Source organism: Dromaius novaehollandiae, chromosome 4, assembly GCF_036370855.1.
Source record: "Dromaius novaehollandiae isolate bDroNov1 chromosome 4, bDroNov1.hap1, whole genome shotgun sequence".
Taxonomy (NCBI): Eukaryota; Metazoa; Chordata; class Aves; order Casuariiformes; family Dromaiidae; genus Dromaius; species Dromaius novaehollandiae.
In genome coordinates, this window is record NC_088101.1 from 37,391,715 (window position 1) to 37,411,227 (window position 19,513).

At 44.8% G+C, this 19,513-nt stretch overlaps 1 protein-coding gene across 2 annotated transcripts in view; it reads right to left on the reverse strand.

Annotated features, from left to right (window-relative positions):
* Positions 1 to 6,878: 6,878 nt before the first annotated feature.
* TTC29 (tetratricopeptide repeat domain 29) overlaps positions 6,879 to 19,513 on the reverse strand; it is a 137,611-nt gene continuing 124,976 nt past the window's right edge. For both annotated transcript variants that reach the window (XM_064510783.1, XM_064510785.1), the window contains exons 11-12: positions 11,163 to 11,236; positions 6,879 to 10,781 (exon numbers count right to left, since the gene is read on the reverse strand). In XM_064510783.1, the coding sequence (XP_064366853.1) occupies positions 11,199 to 11,236 (38 nt within the window). In that variant the 3' untranslated portion in view covers positions 6,879 to 10,781; positions 11,163 to 11,198. The remainder of the gene's footprint in view (positions 10,782 to 11,162; positions 11,237 to 19,513) is intronic.

Below are 19,513 nucleotides of genomic sequence, written 5' to 3' on the forward strand. Positions count from 1 at the left end.
GCGAAGCCCAACCTGCAGCTGCGCCCGTGGCCGCCGCGCCCGGGGCGGCCAGGACGGGTGGCCAGGACGGGCGGCCAGGACGGGCGGCCGTGCGGTGCCACGCTCGACGCCTCGCGCGGCTCGGGCGACCGAAGACCCTACACCCGCCGCCTTCGGTGCGCAACCCCACCACGACGCCCGCGCTCCCGCACCTGCTGCAGGCAGGCAGCGGGCGCTGGTGGCGGGCCGGGGGCAAGCGCCAGCAGCCTCCCACGTGCCCGCGTCCCCGCGTGAGCGTTTGGCAGCCCCAGAGTGGCGGTGACGGGGCGTTACTTCTAGACAGCCGCTAAAACGTTTTCATGTAATCAGCCGTAATGTGTAAACCTGCGCTAAACAGCTGGTACCCGCGCGCAGGCTCGCAGACGTGTAATTTGGATTCCTACCTTTCTGTTTCAAAGCTGTCTCATCTCCAGCACTTTGATCCAAAGACTAAACTTGCTGTGGCATATTTATGTATGTGACATTTTCGTTCACCCATTTATTTATTTATTTAGGGAAGCACAGAAGGTCTCCCGCGGCGGCGGCGGCCCTGGGTGCGGGAAGCAGGCAGCCCAAGCCCCGACGCGCGCGGGGCCGGCAGCGGCCCGGTGCACCGCTCGGCGGGTGCCGCTTGCAGGGACAGGGCGAGTGTGGGAGGACAGGGGAGAACGCGCCGGAGGTGAGCAACAGCGCATTTAACACCGCATCCCAGTGCGCTGGCTAAGCTTGTTTTCTTTTTTTAAAGGATTTTTCTCTAGTTGTACAAGCTCTTCTGGCTCTTTGCAGCTGTGTGCTTCTACCCCCGGTATTTATACGGCTCCGCAGCGTCCCCCCGAGGCAGGGCCGCCCTGCTCCCCCGGTACCGCGGGGGCACCCGGAGGAGCCCGGGCTCGGGGGGGAACCAGAAGCCAAAAAGCTGAACCAGTGGTGGGCTCCAGCACGCTGCTTCCCGCCGTCCAGCCACCTCAAACTGCAGGAAGAAGTGGGTCCTTCCTCCCCGCAGCACCGCAGCAGGCCCCGCTAAAGCCTGGCCTCGCGGGTACGGCAGGCAGCCGAGCGGCAGCAGGACTGAGCACGCCGACGTCCCGCCGAGCCGCCGCTTTGGCTTGGATTCTCTGGCGTCAAATAAGGTGCAGACCCTGACTGACGCGCTTCCCAAGGGTGGAGCAGGAATAAAATCTCTTGCCCGGGGCCGGCGTTCTGGTACATGTGTGATTTTCCGCCTTTTCCCCGGCGTGGGACACACATGGGGTCTCTCCCCTCCGTCAGCTGCCGCGCTGCTGGGGCTGGTTAAGCGGAGCCTTCTGCGCCCAGGCAGACGCCAACAGCCCCTTTTCCACCCGCGCACTCACACCTCACGTCTGAGGTAACCTTTCTTTCTTTTCGCTGTTTCCCTCTGGAGTGTTTTAAACATCCCCAAATAACAATGTTTTTAAAAGTCTTTGACTTCACATTAAAAGAGCTCTGATTGCTCTAAGGATTTATCTGAGAAACCTAGAAAGGTTAAGCTGAAAAAAAAAAATCACTAAAATCTACTCCATAAAAAGTAACAGAAATACTGCCGGAGCGATTCAGCTAGTCACTTAGAAAAGACTCCTTAATTCATACCCGTCCAAGCCTTGAATCCCTAAAACGGCAGCATCAACACTAAAAAAGCCCCCATTCCGCTGCCCCAGATGCCTCCTTCCCTCCTCGGCCCCCCGGACGCCATCGGTGTGCGCGAGCGGGGCTCCTGCCCCACGGAGGCGAGCCGCCGGCCGGCCGCCGGGGCCAGGGCTGCTGGGGCGGGCTGGGCGCACCGGCGACCCGTGGGCCTCCCTCGCAAGCGGGCGCGTCGTTCGTGCGTGACTGTCTCTAAACTGTCCACGGATGAGTAAAGAAAACCAGGACCCGTTTACCGTTTAGTGGCACCCTGCGTATCTGACGGAGGAAAAGCATCTGTGAGTACAAGTAAAGGGACCAATGCACTAATTAACACAATACTGCCCTTCCTTGATGGAGGAAGCACTGGACTCAGATCAAACCCAGTCACTGGCCAATACAAGAGACAAAACCACAGAGCGTGTGCAGTTCTTTATTCCGAGATATCTGTGAGTAATTTTGGCTGGCATTGTGGAGCACCTCACCCCTTCTTCTTAGTGAGGCAGACGCATTCTTGCATGCTGGAAAGCAACACTGCGACCACACAGGCCAGGTAATAGACGGTAACTAAAACGCTGATGTGCAACCTGATCTTTTTTGTGTCAAGTATCTCTGCAACCCCAGCTGTATAACACTGCCCTGTGTATTAATTACTATATTACCCAGCTGACACCCCTAAGTAGGAAGTCCTCTGCTTTTCTGAAACTGAAAATACTCCTGGAATACCGAACTGCTGGAAGAATATCCTCTGCAAATGAAAACTACACTAAATAGGCAATACAGTGGCCTCCTCAGCATTACATTTCCGTGGCAAGTTTTTCCGCTGTGCATCGTTCAGTCACGTTGGGACAATTTGCTAAATAATGTAGAGACACTTCATCATGGAGCAGCGTTTGAGGTGATTTACAGTTTGGTCCTTTAGCAGCACACCTGTAAATTGTTATAAATAATGCTAACCCCTATTAAGGAGACATCAGGGTGCTTCCAGGCTGAGAAACTTAATGGGGAGGCAGTTGCGAATAATCCTGGATAAAAGCACTACTGGTTTACGAGTGATCAGGCTGCCCTGATGCACAGATCTAGCGTGACCCACGGTTGGACCTGAAGGTGAAGGTCCAAGTTTCTGGAGGGCAGAATTTGGTAGACATTTGGCAGTGTTCTTGAGTACAGAGATCAATGGTATTTTAGGCTTAAGTACTTCCATTTCTCTTGAGGGCATAATGTCACATTTACAAATCAGCTAAATTTGTAGCAGAGTTTAATTACGAATAGCTCATCACAGGTGATCCTCACTTCCCTCACAGAGATGAAGTCTTCATGCACGCAGTATGCCCACGAGGTGAACAATGAAGGGAGCTACACAGCAGGTAGATGGACAAAAATCCCAGGCTGTATCAATACTGAGCAAATCCCACTATCTCAAAGGTTTTTCACACACCAAGACCCCTAGGGAAAACCGTTTTGAAGACGAGAATGAACACAGCTAAGCAGAAATTATCCGCTTTTCATAGGCACCACGCCGATGCGCTTACTCGCTTCTCAGCGGTACAGAACGGTTTTGTTTTTCCTAGCAATGCAAACCAGAGCACAGTCGCTTTGGAGGCAGGACTTACCTTCGGCTAGTCAGGAGTCCGAGGCAATCGGAGAAGGGAGACTCTGGTTCCCCACAGAGAAGGGACTGCACTGGCCAACTCCCCGGTAGGGCAGGTGCTGGGTGGGAGGAACGAGCTTCTGCAGAACCCAGTGTTAATTAAAAACGGGAAGAGAAAGAGCGAGGGGAGATTTTGATTGAAGGGGAGGAGGAAAACATGAGTACAGGGAAAAGCGCAAGTGGGAAGGGAATACAGCAGGCTCAAAGTCTCAGCTTTGCCGTAATTTGTGTTTCGTTCTCAAAGCAAAGCCTTTTGGACTTCCTGCCGCGGAACGAGATCCTAACTGAGTTCTGGTGTGACCATCCAATACACTTTGGCTCCTGATCAGCAAGTGGTTTCTTTTTTCTTTTCTTTTTTTTTTAAAAAGCAGCTCTGCTGCACTTGGAAAAGTGTGAGAAAAGAGGATCAAACTCCTGACTAAGGAACTGGTCAAGACAAACCAGGCAAAACCATGGGAAGTACTTCCCCAAAATGGTGACCTTCATGCAGAGCTGAACAGCTCGGGGCTGGCTCGCTCAGGCCGTAGCACCATGGGCTCACCGTGTGCAGCCTACGAGTCTGGCCTTGGTTTCACATGCTCTTTCAGCTGATGAAGCCCACTATATATTTCTAGCATCTTTTTCCCTTGAAAAAATAGTTCACTCCACTCTCACTCACAGTCCTGAAGATATTTCACTCATGTCTGATATTAAGAAATGTACAACAGGGACTGCAGAAATGAATCACACCATCTGATGGTGAGATTAAGCCCAGCAGCTTTCAAGGGAAAGCGCATTGTCTCAAAGATGGAAATACCGCAGCTCCCTTCGGCAGGACCTGGGATTTGGGAGAACCAGAGGGGGTGAATAAGGCAAACATACTTTTTGCAAATATATTAGTTTAGATTTTTACTCTTTTACTTCACATCCTGTTTTTTATTTACTTTGCATAAACTACCCAGTTTCCTGGCACAGATGGACTCACAAAGTCATTTTCTAGGCAGGTTCCAGTATCCTGCAATTTTCTAATCAGGAAGAAGGAGGAAAAAAGCCTGGAACAGGGCTTATATGAGTGACTGCTACCAGCAGCACTGACTGCACGTGGTTCCCTCGGAGGCTGTTTGGTGTGTGCACGTGTGTGCGCACCGGCTGCGCCGGCACCGAATTCCCCACCGCTGACTGAGGCCCGGCTGTGCCAAGTCTGGTACACACAAATAAGCCGAAAGATGGCTTCTGGCCCTAAAACTTTATAGCCTAATTGGCTTCTACTGCGTTTAAAATATTCACACTGAGCCTGGATTGCTCTCCTCCCCCTGCCAGAGTCACCTTCGCTGGCCTACAGATTTGTATTTCGGGAAACCGAGCTGGCGTAGCCCAGGCCGGTTTCATACCAGGGTTAGCAGCGCTGGCTAGCGAGGGCTTCGCCTTCAGGCACACCGGTGAGACTTGTCAGTGGGCCCCTGCCTAGGTGCAGAGGACACGCAGTGCCAACACTGGGTGCACGGCCTCTGTGGCGCCCCACGCTTTGGTGGCGGGCGCGTACGCAGCCACCTGGCTGCCCGGCAGCCATCACTTCACGAGAAGCGTTTGCTGCGTAAGGGAGCTGCTGCTGGGCGTTACACGCTCCATACAGCCACCGCAGAGGCACACTGTGCCGGCCTACACGGGTGCCTGCTCTGCCCGGGCCCGCGTGCACCGTGCGCACTGTCGCTCCCGGCACACGCACCCCTTGCCCCCCCCGTGCGGTCCGCGTGCGTTAGCGCTGCGTTTCAGCATGACAGGAGGAATTCAAAGTGCCATAAATCCCGACCCCTTTCCGCTTAACTGTTCCCATCTCAAGCAGTTGTTCAGCCGTTTCTGGCAAATGCACTGCAAAATGTGAATGCATTGGTGATATTGCTCTCCCAGAACAGAGGCTGGGAGAGGCAAAGTAAAAGCAAAGGCTCTAATTCATCAAAATATTCTAATATCACAAAGCTCCTGTGAGAGCTGCACGGCTCAGCAGACGCAAAAGCTCATTGCAATTCAGCATGTGAAAGCTAAAGGGGCTGCTGTGATAGAGCAAGGCTGGAAACAGAAGCCAAGCAGTCCTGAACTTCCCTGATCATAAATACATTTTGTTTTAATCTGTTCTGCGAGCCCAGCGTGAGCCCAGTGTGCCCAGAAAGCACACAGCAATGTCAGGGAGACTGATGTTCTGGTACTCACGTGGAAAGGGAGAGTGCCTAATTTTCTGAGCCAACTACGCTGAGGAGTTGGGAGGCAGACAACCCTTACGAAAGGAAACCGGAGAAAATGACAGCGACCACCATCCTTCGGGGACGGCCCTCTGGAGCTGCTTCTAGAGGCGCCACTCTGGTTACGTCTCCTTCAAGCCACTTTGATTGCAAACAGCGGACCTGTGGCCAGATGGGACAATGTTTTCTGAAGCAGCCTAGGAGGACCGGGGAGGAGCAACGAAGTCCCTTTGCGTCGGACAAAGTTGCAAAGGATGGAATGGCTCAGCATTGGGTTGGGGGGGGGGGGGGCAACCTTTCCAAGACGAAAGGTCTGTATATGTAAAATATACATAAATAAAATAGACAAAAAGCTCTGTGCATGGATATGCAGCTCCCAGATTAGAGGCTAAAGGTGCCAGTTAGGAAAGCAGGGGTTGAAGGAAGCTGCCTCCCAGAAACAAGGCTCTCCTGAGTCTGCATGGGGTAGGAGATCCCAGCCCCAGCTGGGTTCAGAGCTGAGTGGGAGCCAGTTGCTACTGCCGCTCCCCGATGCTCCCCCTGAGGAGCTGACGCTCCCAGCCCCGGGGTCTTCCCTGCGCTAGCGCAGATCTGCTTTCCACTGCTTTCCTGTCTACCCTTACTGAAAATTTGCTATCCACTGGTTTTCCACCTGTCCATGCTGCAGATGGCCAATCTACACAGTTGACTTAGAGAGCAGGTAGCTGCTGGGACAACGTCAGGTTGCCCTCCCCGCCCCCCAGTCCTACAAAGTGTGGGGTGATGCTGCTGGGGCCGCACACCCTCAGCTCCCGCAGGCTTCAGGCAGGGCTGATGCCAGCAGTTCAGACGGACCCAGACTAGCTGTGCTTGAAAGCCGCTGTTCTTTAGAAGCTGTCTGCCTTTTTTGTGGCAACGAAATGAACTGGTAACTTCATCGTTAACCTCAGTGCAAAGTTGCCCACAACAGCCCAAGCCTACTAGTTCAGCAGGGAGAGGGACCAGGGATTCTAGTTACTAAGCTATTCACTCCCCTACCGGGATTAAGCCCTCCAAGCCAGCACTGCAGCGTGTGGGAATGAATCTTGGATTTACTGTTTCCACCCTGCAGATGAGCTAGGATTAAACAGCAGACTTTCAATTAAAGACACACTCACACCTTGTTCTCTTTCTTCTCCTCTACCAAGTGAGCCTGAGAGCTCATTTGACCACCAGCCATTTCACTTCTGTGCTTCTAAAAATAAACCTTAGATACTTAGAAGTTTGTCCCGTAAGATTGAACTCGTGGAAACATGCTTTACAGTCACAGCTGCTGGGTTCCTTTATGCTCACTCTTCAGCAATATGCCTGTGTCAAAAGGAGACTCAAACATGGAAATATTCATTAACATGTTTATTTCTCTTCAAAGACAGCACAAACCTTCTATCTACTTGGAGGCATAAATATGGAAAATACAGAGATACATGGAGTTATGCTATCAAACAAGATTTGAAAATGCTATCAAAGACAGATTTGGGGGAAAAAAAACCCCATGGCCCTCATTCACCTGTTAGTAGGAGTCATATTCTGAAATACCTGACTGAACCTCAGGACAAAGTCCTTGACATATAGCCCTTATGCAGGCTGATGAGTTCTGACCTCATGGGCAACAGCTCACTCTCACATAACTACTTATGACTTTAACCTATTTCTTGCATTTTTACATGTGTATTATTGTTCTTCCAGTTACTTTCTACTTTTTCCTAACAGGAAGCTAAAACAGGGCTTTAGTAATATCTATCATCAATCTTATTTATTCCATCTATTTCTAGGTAATTATATGTAGTGTATTTCTTAGTCTACATTTGGATGGACTATTTAGAGATGAATGTATTCCTTCCAGAATGGCGATGACCTCTCTGTGACTCAGACATTAATTTTCCAAATGGCTTCACAGGTAGATGCTGAAATACCTTATATATATCATCATAATTAACAAGACATACCTCACTAATGTTCAGAAAAGATGCTTTTCATAATTATAAACAGATTCATTTCTGGAGTGCAACCTTCCCCTCTGCTACAAGTTGTTAGCCACTAAATACACCATCTGATACATCCACAGCAAAACTCACTAAACTATTAGCCAAGAAGTAGTTTTAATTGCCAAGTCTCCCGTAACGTATTTTAAAGACAGCAACATTACCCTTTCAGAACTATTCAGAAGCTGATTTGCTGTAATATATGACAAGTCTATGTTGTGCAACAGACATGTGGCTTCATGGGCTAATCTGATTTACCTGCTTTCCTAACTTCATTAAAGCCAAGTATTTCTACAGTTTCTCAGAGCACAGAAAAACCTGGAACTGCAATTCATACTCTGTTGTGAGTATTCTTTTCTGTTTGCAATGTCCTAAGGGACAGAGGATTAAAGGCTTTTTTGGAAAAACTTGGAGAAAGGATTACAGCGATAGTGAGCCAGGCGGGGTGAAGAATGATTCTGTTCAATATGAGGAGCTCCTTAAAGAAATTATAGACTCTATCACGTAAAGAGACACAGGGAAAAAGTTCCATTTTACCAATTTGAGCTCTGATCTCAGCAGTTCTTATGAACAGGACTATGTCTGGCGAGAGATCACCAAAGAAAACTGATGCTGGAAGAAGTGCTGGTAATTCAGTAAGTGGTGATTTTTCTTCTAAGGAAATACTGAATCAGGACGGCAGCCAAGTAACAGCGAGCTCTGTGCTCTCTGCTGTACCGCGTGAGACATCACACCGAGGCCTCTCCATTATCATCGGAGCTCTGCCTGTTTCCAAGAGCAGGGAAGCGGTCCGGGATCCTGTCCAGATTATAATGCATGGAACTAGATTCTGCCTAACCACCTTGCCCCGCCAGTTTGAACTGGAAAGCAGAGCTTTCGTTTTCCTGCTAACATCTCTGCGAGGAGCAGAACTGTCGGCTGCCTTCTGCCCGGCAGATAGTGCCTCGGCAGGCAAACAGGTCCAGGGCTGGGAGGGAGGCACTCCGTAAACACCACTCTCCGCTGGGACCTCCTGAATGGGAAGATCAAGACTTACACCTACATCATTATAAGATAATAAAAGTCCCCTTATTAAAAGCCTTCTGACTAAAAAAAATATTGTCAAACTGTATGGGAGAGCTAAGCTGGAGGACGCATTTGTGACCATTTTGTCACAGACAGAAGTTAACACTTAGTAAATAGTGTAGACCAGCAAGAAATAGTCATCATGGATGCTATTTAATGTAACTGCATAATAACTTTTGGGAAACAAATACATAGAATGTTTCGTTGCTGCAGAAATGAAAATGAGGTTCAAAACCCTTAAGAATTTAAGAACTTGCCCTTAAAAAAAAGATTATCAGCTTTTCTAGAGTGTGAATTGGGTTTATGTTTTTTTGTGTTTTTTTAAATAAAAAGGATAAATTCAAATACTCCATTCCTTTTCATAATTTTCTGGTAAAAGAGGAATTGCAAATATCTAAAAGTAGCAACCTCTTACAAGCAGTCTTGCTATACTTATCAAGATTAGAAGACTTTGCAAATAACACATGAAAATCACATTACTCTGAAAAGTCTTGTATTGTTTTTATAATACTTTTGGTATTTCATATCAATAACATTGAAATATAAGGGGAAAACTGGATAATGTTAATGTTTTTATTTAATTTATGGTCCTGTTTCCCTTCTTTGCCTTCTTTAATTTTTTACCTTGGCGTAACATTCAGTAAGGAGATTTGTATGCTTATGTGTGTGAACGGTTGTATATAGGTACATTCCCATGCAACTTTTCAGCCTTTTAAAAACAATCTGAATGATCACCGAGATTGGGGTTTAATGAGAACTCGTTAATGCTGTATTTTCACCATGTCTTAATAGGGAGAAATCCTACTGTCACATGTCAACCAGTTCCTCAGATTGCAACCCTGAAGAAAACCAGTGGATTGAGTTATTGCTATGGCAAAAGCTGTCTCTTGCTCAAAGACTGTTATGAAAACTGATTACAGGTCTAATGGAGCCTGCTTCAAACTCTGAACCTGGAAACCTTCCTTTACAGACAGGAGAGGTCAATTACTTGGATTCATAAAGCTTTGTTTATGTAGTTGGAAAGAATATGGGAAATATGAAAGCCAGCATCAATTTTCCTAAATTAATTCAAAAGGTCCTGAATCCTTCTCTGACATATATTTTGCAAAATGACAACTGCCACCGTCTGTCCTTCAACTGTTCTTCAGGGCCAGGGTGACAGCAGCTGGAAAAGGCCCTCTGAGGGCGGTGAAGACCACAGGAGTCAGACTGCTGAGGGTCACGAGGGGAACCCCCTGCCAAGAATTTCATCAGCCCAGGACAGGAGAGACTTCTCCACACAGACTCCAAAATAGGAATCAGGGCTTCAGACTATTTGTCAGGAACAGTCTAAGTAGATTTCTGGTTTACCCGATTGTGCGAATGATCACAGGCTTCATTAAAGGGGCAATTTGGGATACAGTTTTGAAAATGTGACATACAGGTATCCTATTGGATGCACTTTCACTGTTAAACCTACTTGTTTCAGTTGTGTCTATAGATTGATGTTTCACTTGAGACAGTCAGAGGTGCTTCAAATGCTTTGACTGTACAGGCTTTCCATAGTTTCACCAGTGTGCTCAACTAGAGCTTAAACAAACTTATTTGTGTTTCAGGTCCAACCTGTGCTATAAATTAGATCAGAATTGTACTTTAATGGGCCACCTGGGCTGGATCTATTCTGTTCATGCTATAGTTGAGTTCTAGCTGTTAAGCACACATGGTAAAATCACTGAAAGCCCCAGGTACGAGGCATCAAGCTTGGAGTTTTCTGAAAGGGACAATAATCTGGGATTTAAAGAATATTTTGCAGATACATTTACAACCTGATCTTACACAGTATTGAGAACCTCGGATTCCCATTCACCTCAGTGGGCGTAAAGGATGCTTAGTATGTTAACAGGAGGGTTTTGACACATTGGAAGACAATGAGCGATAGTGGCAAAAACAGGAAACAACTTCTTCTAGATTACGCCTTTCCTTTTCTGTTGGAACGACACCAGCTATTTTGACACACTGAGCCACACACGAGTCATACAAGAAGCCAGGGCTGTCAGATATTTATCCCGTAACAATGCACTCCCATTTAAATGACAATTAAAATTCCTACTGAAATTCCTGAAATTCTTACTTCGTTGCATGACTTCCAGGATCTTCCTGAACTCATTCTTCACATTAATCAGCTTTTTTCTTTAAGCAAGTAGGTATTCTCTACAAACAAAAACAGGAAATAACAAACAGTAAATGCTGTAATATACATATATACATGTTGATATTTATGTATTTTAAATTTGGGCTCAGCATCTGGTCAACAGATTTGTTTCTCTCTCAAAGGCTTATTTCCATCAGTCAAAGGCAATTACACAACCAAAGGCAATTAAATTCTAAAACCAGGAAAAAACCCTAAAAAATGGGAAGGAAGTGTGAATTTGTTAATTTCACAAGCAGGAAAAATGGTGTTATTCGGACAAGGTAAAACAAAGACGACGTGCCATTTCCTGTCAAAATCAGGTTAAATTTTGATACCAATGATATTTTGCAGCCAATCAGCGTACTGGTAAAAAGCGTATGGATTAAGAGCCAATACCATACCTGGAAGGATCCTGAAGCGGTGTCTTTCAAAGAGGTTCACAGGGGGTTTGAGGCACTTGTTTCTTTATTAAGTTCTGTTATAAAAAGAAAGTGGTTAGTGCTTTAGATTTACAGCTATTTTACTATTACTATTAATAGTAAAAGGAAGCCCAGAAGGTTTATTTGAAAAACATGTAATACAGTAGAAAGTCACAAGAGAAGGACACCTTAGACAACTCCGGGATGAGCCACGTGCCAGAACTTAGACATACGGTACTGAGGGGGGCTTCAAGAGATGGGCGAGAGGAGTGATTCTCACCCTTGTATCTTTATTTCTTGCGCTCCTGCCCAGCAGTCCTCAACCAGGGGCCTGTTCTGCAGAACGTGTCCCGGTCGGAGCATCTGGGGAGCCAGGAAGGAAAGCGTTTGGGAGGATACGATGGCGGAGAGCGCACCGAAAGATGGCACGGCAGCGAGAGGTGTCTGTCCGGGGGAAGAGAGTAGCGCAGAAAGCACGAGCAGGGTGAAGGCGTTCAACGAGCAAAGCTGCCAGCTCTGAGCCGGCTCCTCTGACTGGGAGATGAGCAGGACAGCAGGTGGCCGGGTGGCAATGGCTTTTCTCCACAGCTCTTGCCAGCCCCACGCTGCCTTGCCCCTACGGTCTGTGATGCTGGGCCGTGCTCTTTCCTCGCTCCACTGCTGCCCCAAACGCCCACCTCCCACTGCACTTTCCCTCTTCCCAGTGACCTTCCAGCAACATACCTCCCTCTGACTAGTTAAAACTTACACCGCCCCTGGGGGATTGTTGCCTATTTTGGGAGCTACCGATCTGGTGCACCTCCTGAAAAGAAGAGAGTGCACATACAGCTAGTCCACTCCTGACAACCATTTGTCAAATCTACTCTCAAAGGCTTCTGATGACGGACATTTCACAACTTCCCTAATCTCTGTTCCAGTGCTTCACAACCTTATAGCTCAGGTTCTAACCTAAATACTTAAGATAAACATTAATTGCAAAACAGCTGACTTTTTTTCTTGTCCTACCTTTGCTAGACATGAAGAATAAAGGAATACTGTTCTCTTTCATAACAGTTCCTTATATCCTGCAACACTATTTTCCTTCCCCTAATCTTCTCTTCTTGAAGCTAAGCAAATGCAATTCCTTCAGTCTGTGGAAGGAGACCGTGGTTTCCGACCTTCGTATCATCTTTGGCTGGATCCTCCCTAATCTGTCACTCTCTGCAGTGTGATGCCCAAACCTGGACTGTCTTTCAGCCACGGCATCACCGGTGGTGCTTATATGACAGTGCTAATTTCATTCATGACCAAAAAAACCCCCCAAAAAACAAAAAAAACTCGTTAATGCAGTTCCAGTGGGAGATGGAAAATAATGTCAATAGCAATGTCTCTGCTGGTGCAAGTCTGGAACAGATTCAAACTACCCAGGAACAGCACTTCTGACTCCATAAAATGAATGTTTTCAGGCTTTTACTCAGTATGATTTCTAACTAGTACTTCATCCATATCTGTGTGCAAATATGAATGGAATAACTAAATCTGAGAATTAGCCTAAGTTACCAGACGAAGTCTCAGCTTGCATCAGGGCAACATGTACATTAGAGATTTACTCTACATTTCACAATGAAATTACACCAAGTAACGTTTTCTGAAACCAGGCCTAAAGTACCTCTATGGAAATTCCTCCATCAGCAGACCACATCTAAAAAAATCTAATGAAGCCTAGCTAAATGCAAGGCAGCCTGCTCATGGTTACACAATATATACTGGCTTAGGAACTCAAACGCTGTGAAGCAGCTGAGCGCCGCACGCGGTTTGGAAGTGCTCACAGCGGCTCTGGAGCACCCTGCACTCGCCCAGCTTTACACCAGTGCCGCATTTTTGCTGTTTCCAAAGGAACCCGGATGTGGAAAAAGGGGGGCAAGACAGGTGGGTCACTCAGCCCAAAACGTGACTACGTATGTATAGTTCCAGATGCATGTGTAAGGAAACACATGTAAAAGCAGGTCTCTGACAGCTGTGTATCTTACATATATTGACATGTACGAAAAAGAGTGGAGATGTGCACATGACGAATGGGGAATTACAGCATAAATTGCTTTTGTCGTGCACCTTCTGGCCTTTTTCCTGCACACTTGGACACTAAGCTATTACTGGCTGATTAGCAGTTTCACCCTCCCAGCAAGTATGAGGCATCATCAAGGGTAACTGATGGAAGAGCGAGCTATAAATGTTTCCTCGGCATTTGTTTGGGCTGCGCTAGTTGGGAACAATAAAAGCATCTCATATTCATAATGATAATACATACATACCACATCAAATCATACCATCAAGCATTTTCCTTCCATCCTGTTCTGTTATGTAAATGCAGAGATACGCACTAATATGTATTAATAGTATATAACTATAATTAATCATAAAAGGATGTTCCTGACGTACTATTGCTGTTGATAAAATACAATGAAAATTGTCTGGTCAGATTTTCAGTGTAGCTAGAACTGGCACCTCTGCCGTTCTTGGGGTGTACATGTGGCTATGCGGAGCTCGCTGAGTGCTGAACACTTTTAAAAAATCTCACTATTTCATTAAGTTCCTAGGAGAAAGCTGAGCTGTTGGGTCCTTTAAATGGGCAGCGTAATGAGTGAAAAGAGTGAAAGCACACCTACAAAGACTGAAGCGAAAATGATCTCGCTGACTTCAATAAGAACACACGTCTGGGCACTGTTCTCTCAAAAGATTACAAAGAAAAGGAAACAGGCAACACTGCCGTTCCTTCGACTGCGTGCCATGGGATGGGAAAGTATCCAAATCCCCTTCGCATTGCTCAGGGACTGCTGGCCCTTAATGAACCAAACCAGCACTGACAGGAACCCCCCAGCTGGTGAAGAACCCTAACAGGGCATTTGTTTCCAGGATGTGAAAGTTCTTTAAAAAAAGAAAAAAAGGAAGGCAATATTTTGCGGGGATGACAAGAAAAGCAAGAACGTGAGCAGCACGCAGAAGGTGGCTCACAACCCATTTTTCACTGTGTCTTCCAACAGGAGACGGCAGTGGTATCTAATGAAAACAGCGGGCGGTGGGCTCAGGAGAAGGCACAAGAAGGGGCTTTGTGCACTGCTAAATCGCCTGGTGGGACTCCCTGCTGCAGGATCTGCAGGCTGCCCTAAGTTTCTGTGGGTTTGAGAAGCGACAGCAGAAATGAACAGGAGAAAAGTCCGTACTCTCTCCCGCTTCTCCACTGTGGGCCACAGCCAGAAAAAGGCCAGGTGGATTTTTGGTTTGACTCTGTACGTCTGCTCTTATGTTGTTATGTTTTTCGTTTTATTTACACACACGCTTATTCCCACGTCAGTATTTCAGGACATTAATTGCAAGTCTGCTCATGGGTGACCAAGTACAAAAGAAGTATAAACATAAAAGTACAAAAAAAGCAAATCCCAAACTTGCCTGACCTGGAACAGTGCTAAGCTGAGAAGATACTTGCATTTGGCAGATTTTGTGACTAGCTTTCTGCACAAAATATTACAATATAATGCCTCAAATAAAAGGCAGCAACAGTACTGCTATGTTTTTACATACACTTAGCTACATACAAAACTAGTAATATAAGGCAACACACAGTATTTTCATCACATCTATTTTCACTGATACGATGAACTCCACGTACTCACGCTCACCATTAACTAGTCCTGCATTTTTGTCACAGAAAGAGAGAGAAAGACAGACTATCCCACTGTGCTCTTTATCCCCTATCCCTGATTTGACAGCGTATGCTGGCTTAATGCAACCGATGAGATATAACCCGTTATTCTCATCTAAATATTACTTGCATTTTGAAAGGTCATGCAGCTGTTTCAGTTATATAAACTGTAGAATGATGCAGTGGGGCAGAAATAAAGACACAGCAGCAAATACCATCACTGCCAACAACACACGCATGTCCCACAGTCGTAGAAGATTCTCCTGTTTTTTGTGTCTTGATAAATGAAAATTGATGTAATGCTTTTCTCAAAGCAGACTGGGCCCACATGTTCAGCCATGTAGCCTGAGTGGTTCACTAGGAGTGGGAGCAGTTGTACTTGGAGGTTTTATGAATATAAAGATTAATGAATTTGTACAATTTGGGCATGCAAAGCATTTTTATCAGGCATATTCCATTTAGAATAAGCAGTAAACCATATATAAGGGTTGTGTCAAAGTTTACTGAATGGGGCCCTTGGTAGCTAATGTAACATTTCTCCAACAAATCAAAGGTATTGTTCTATGCTCACATGAATATACAGTAGCCATTACCTTAAATTTAAAACTCACTGTGAGCAGCAAACACACTGTGGGGATATGAAGGCCATATTGTATCAGTGGAGTCTGCAGAGATTTTCTTCATATGGCTTTGCCCGGTTGAAATATATGTTGCAGTTGAAAGCTAAAGGGATTACTTTTGAATAGTCATCACAAAGGTTGATTATATTCGTATATCATTTAGCTGGACCCTGCAGGCTATTATTCCATTAGCTATGCTGGCCCCGCACTGTCAAAAAGTTGATCATATAATGTAAAAAGGTTACATGCTCTGTTAAGGTATGTGAAGTAACTCAAAACAGTAATCTTTTAAGAGCACCACAGCTTTCTACCTGAAGTTAGATTGCATTTAAAATAATACCTGCAAAATGGAATAAATACAATAAACCTACTTCTGTTTCCCATTTTTCCTATTTTGAACAGGCCTTTTGCAATTTAAATAAGTTAATTGCACCACGTAAGATATTTGCTATAGTGAATTTTTCCAACCTCAAATCCAAAAGACCATACTTCAAAACAGCTGGCTTTAAGCTAAACATTCACCGAAATTACATTTCTGGCAAAAAAGATTTGCTGATTAGGTTTCTCTTGCACACACACGCACACACACACACATTTTCTTTCACTGCTTAATAAAATGGATCTTCAGATAGTTCCATTATGTGGATGCCTTAATATTATTTTATGCTAAAACATGGACAGAACATTAGATTGAAAGCATCTTATCGCTCCACAAGGCAGAGCAATCATGGACTATCCCTAGATAGCAAATGCTCCCACTGGGGAAGCAATACAAACAACACAGGCTAATGAATCACGGTAGTTATTAATCATAGGCATTTGTAAGAGCCACATATAATAGAGATGAACTCTCAGCATTAGAAAGGTTAGAAGGTGGGGCTGAGAAAAGGATGGGAGATTACCCAGTTGCATTTTAGAATAAGTTTATTGATGAGCATTTACTCCAGTACGGTTGCACCTACGCTTGCTTTAGTCTTTGTGAACAGGCAGGAAAAGAGAAACAATTTAGTCAGCTCAGTCCGCTTAGCTTTCAGATTCTTGTAGGACAATTTGGAAAAAAAAATATCACAGACACAAGACCCTTAGGGCTTATGGCCTAGTTAGAAATGAGACAGTGCTTCTTTTATTAGACAAAGTTGTTTAATTTAGACTGTAAAAATGCTAGACTTGGTTCTCTTTTCAGTTTACCATATATATTACACAGGGCAATGAATGAATCTTTATGAGTACAAATGGGAGCCTTAAATGAACTACAGCAGGCGTATTGAACAGGTAGGTTTCTCCAAATAAAGGCTTTATAAGGTAAGTTTATGAATGAGAAGCAGAATTTATTTTATATGCTTTTTAAGAGTCCACTCAGACTATGGGACTGTACGGAAAGGACAGGTTTTTTTCTGGTTTGAATGAGAAAGCTAACAGGAAAACAAACTTTTCCCTGCCTAATAAGGTCTGTTGTTTACCTATTCACATTCAGAGCCCTCAGACGAGTTAATCTTCCTCTCTCTCACAGTTTGAGCATGGGTCAGACGCCTGTTCAGCAATGGCCACCTCTCTTGCTCTTTCATTCTTCCGCCTCGTTCATTGTGAAAACTATACACTGGTCTATGACAATACGGTATGGCAACATTTTTGCACAAACCATTTGTTGAATATCAGCTTTAAACAACAGCTCTGTCAGGTCAGATTGTTGACTATAGATAGAAAAAAGAAATTTCTCAAGACCAAAATATGACATTGTGTCTTTTGTGTAGCTCGAAGTTAGGGATAAGTTACAAAAAAATCTACACAGATTTTGGCAAGACAGAAAAACAAGCTTTGGAAAACACAGCCATCAGGATGATCTCTTTGAACATGGAAGAAACCTAAATAAAATAGTGGCCACTTATAGTTTTATGTTTACTATCATTAAATTTTACATGAAATCCAAACTATTATTCTAAAGTTTGAACACAGTATTTCGTCTCTGGTTACACTGCAACTGAAATTTGGGAGAAATTAAGGAAAGAATGTTTCAGATTCAATTGTTTGAAACTTTCTCAGTGTAAGACAAAGTTTTCCAGCAACTCGAAGCAGGCTGCAAGGCTGCCCAACTGGTTAATTAAGCTTTCTGCAGTGTGAAAGAGAAGTCCCAGAAAGCCCAAAGAAGGGTTTATTTTCTTTCACCCTCACCCAAATGTAGAATAAAGATCATAACTGGAACCTACCTGCGCTCTCCTACAGACAGAGTAAGTCCGTGGCAATTTCCTGCGAGAATACTTTTGAGCAAACAGGCGGCTACTCTAGCATGTGGTGGAAGCCAAACTGACCCTCTGCTACCCTGAGGATTTACTGAGAAGACAACATACAAGCAGCATAAAAACACATTTACTACTACTGTTTCTGTTGAGGACAGTTAGCCACCACTAAAGACTGAGCCCAAAAGCTACCTAGCAATTCTTATGCAAAGAAATCCTCATCTGCCTCACAGAAACGGTATTTTATATTCCTGGAGAACTTCTGCCAGGATTTTTAAAGACATTCCTATATGCTTTTATAAAAATGTATATATTAATGATGTGCACAGACATTTTTAGCACACATTTTCAGAGGTATGAATAAATCTAATCTTTTTGCAAAGGGCGAAGAAGCAGTAAGTGGACTGATGTTTTAGACAATATAATGATCATAGCAGAGGAAACATACTCACACTCTGTGTATAGAATTACCACCATGACATTCATTTTACAGAAAGGTATATCAGGTGCTGAAGAAAGTGGTAAAGTAAAGTAAGTAAAATACAATAAATGTCAAATCACAGATTTCAGACACAGCAATGATTCTAACACCAGTTCATACCCAAGTCAATACACTGAAAAATTCTTGCTGTCTATCCTCCAAATCACTACAGCTCTTGTGCTGTAACACTCCTAGATACTCTTGCTTGGGAACCTACTTTATGCACTTACTATGAACTTGCTTGCACGGCTACACATAACACCTTTAGTGCCTTATCCTTGACTCATATAAAGGTACTACCTTAAGTCTGGGCTTTTATAACAACTTCCTAACAATTAAAAAGACAGATAGAAGGACAGTTCTTAACTACGTATTTTATACACACCATCTTCTACCCAATGAGCAAAATACGTAACTAAACGGAGAAGCTCAGTATCTAAATCACTGGTAGTGTGTGATATTTATTACTGAATAAGCAGCTTGATGCATCTTCAAAAGATCTGGCTGTTAAAGCGTGCTTAGTACCCCGTCTCTGAAATTCAGATCCCTTTATGGAGTCCCAAAAGGAGGGAAAGCTGGAAAGCTCAGATTACTTAAACACTTCCTCTTGCTTAATTATATGCCATTAGCATACTGAGGTTCAAATATAGTAACAGACTGCTCTGATTAGAAATACCTGTGATTTTAGTCGTCTTTGCTTTCATCTCTGTGTTTTGACAAGTGCTGTATGAAACGTAACTAAGAGTTTCTTGTTCTGCAGATCTTATTCTTTATGTTCTTGTATTTGACTTTGCTGCTTTCTGGCCCCTAGTGGCCTACGTACTTTTCTGTAATTATACCTAAGAGTACTTTTTTCATGGTTAAGACTTTTGTATTTCAGCATTTCCAGTGACTACTCTGCCTGGTGGCTCACAAACTATTTATCGTCTGAGGCCTCTATAAACTAGCTTTTTTTGCCTGGGAAACTCTTCCAAGAGCTTAGCCAAAGGTATCTGAAGCCAGTGAAGCAGAGAAAATCCAGCGATGCATCTGCTACAAAAACAAGGATGCCAGTGAGAGTTTTTTTCCTCTCTTATTGGACTTTAGCTCTACATCTTCTAACGCGTCTTAGGCATGAGTGCATCCGCTCAGGCTAAGGAGATGTGAGGGAAGCATCTGGAAAATAATGTTCTTTTCAAAGCAGAGGCAGAGCCCCTTATGGAAGGAGTGTCAACTTTCTTGTGGCTGAGGTTTTCTGGGGAAAATACCATCCTCTGTAGCAGCTAAAGTCCTCCTCTAAGACTGACGCACAGCGTTCCTACTCCTCTCTCAAAGAAGGG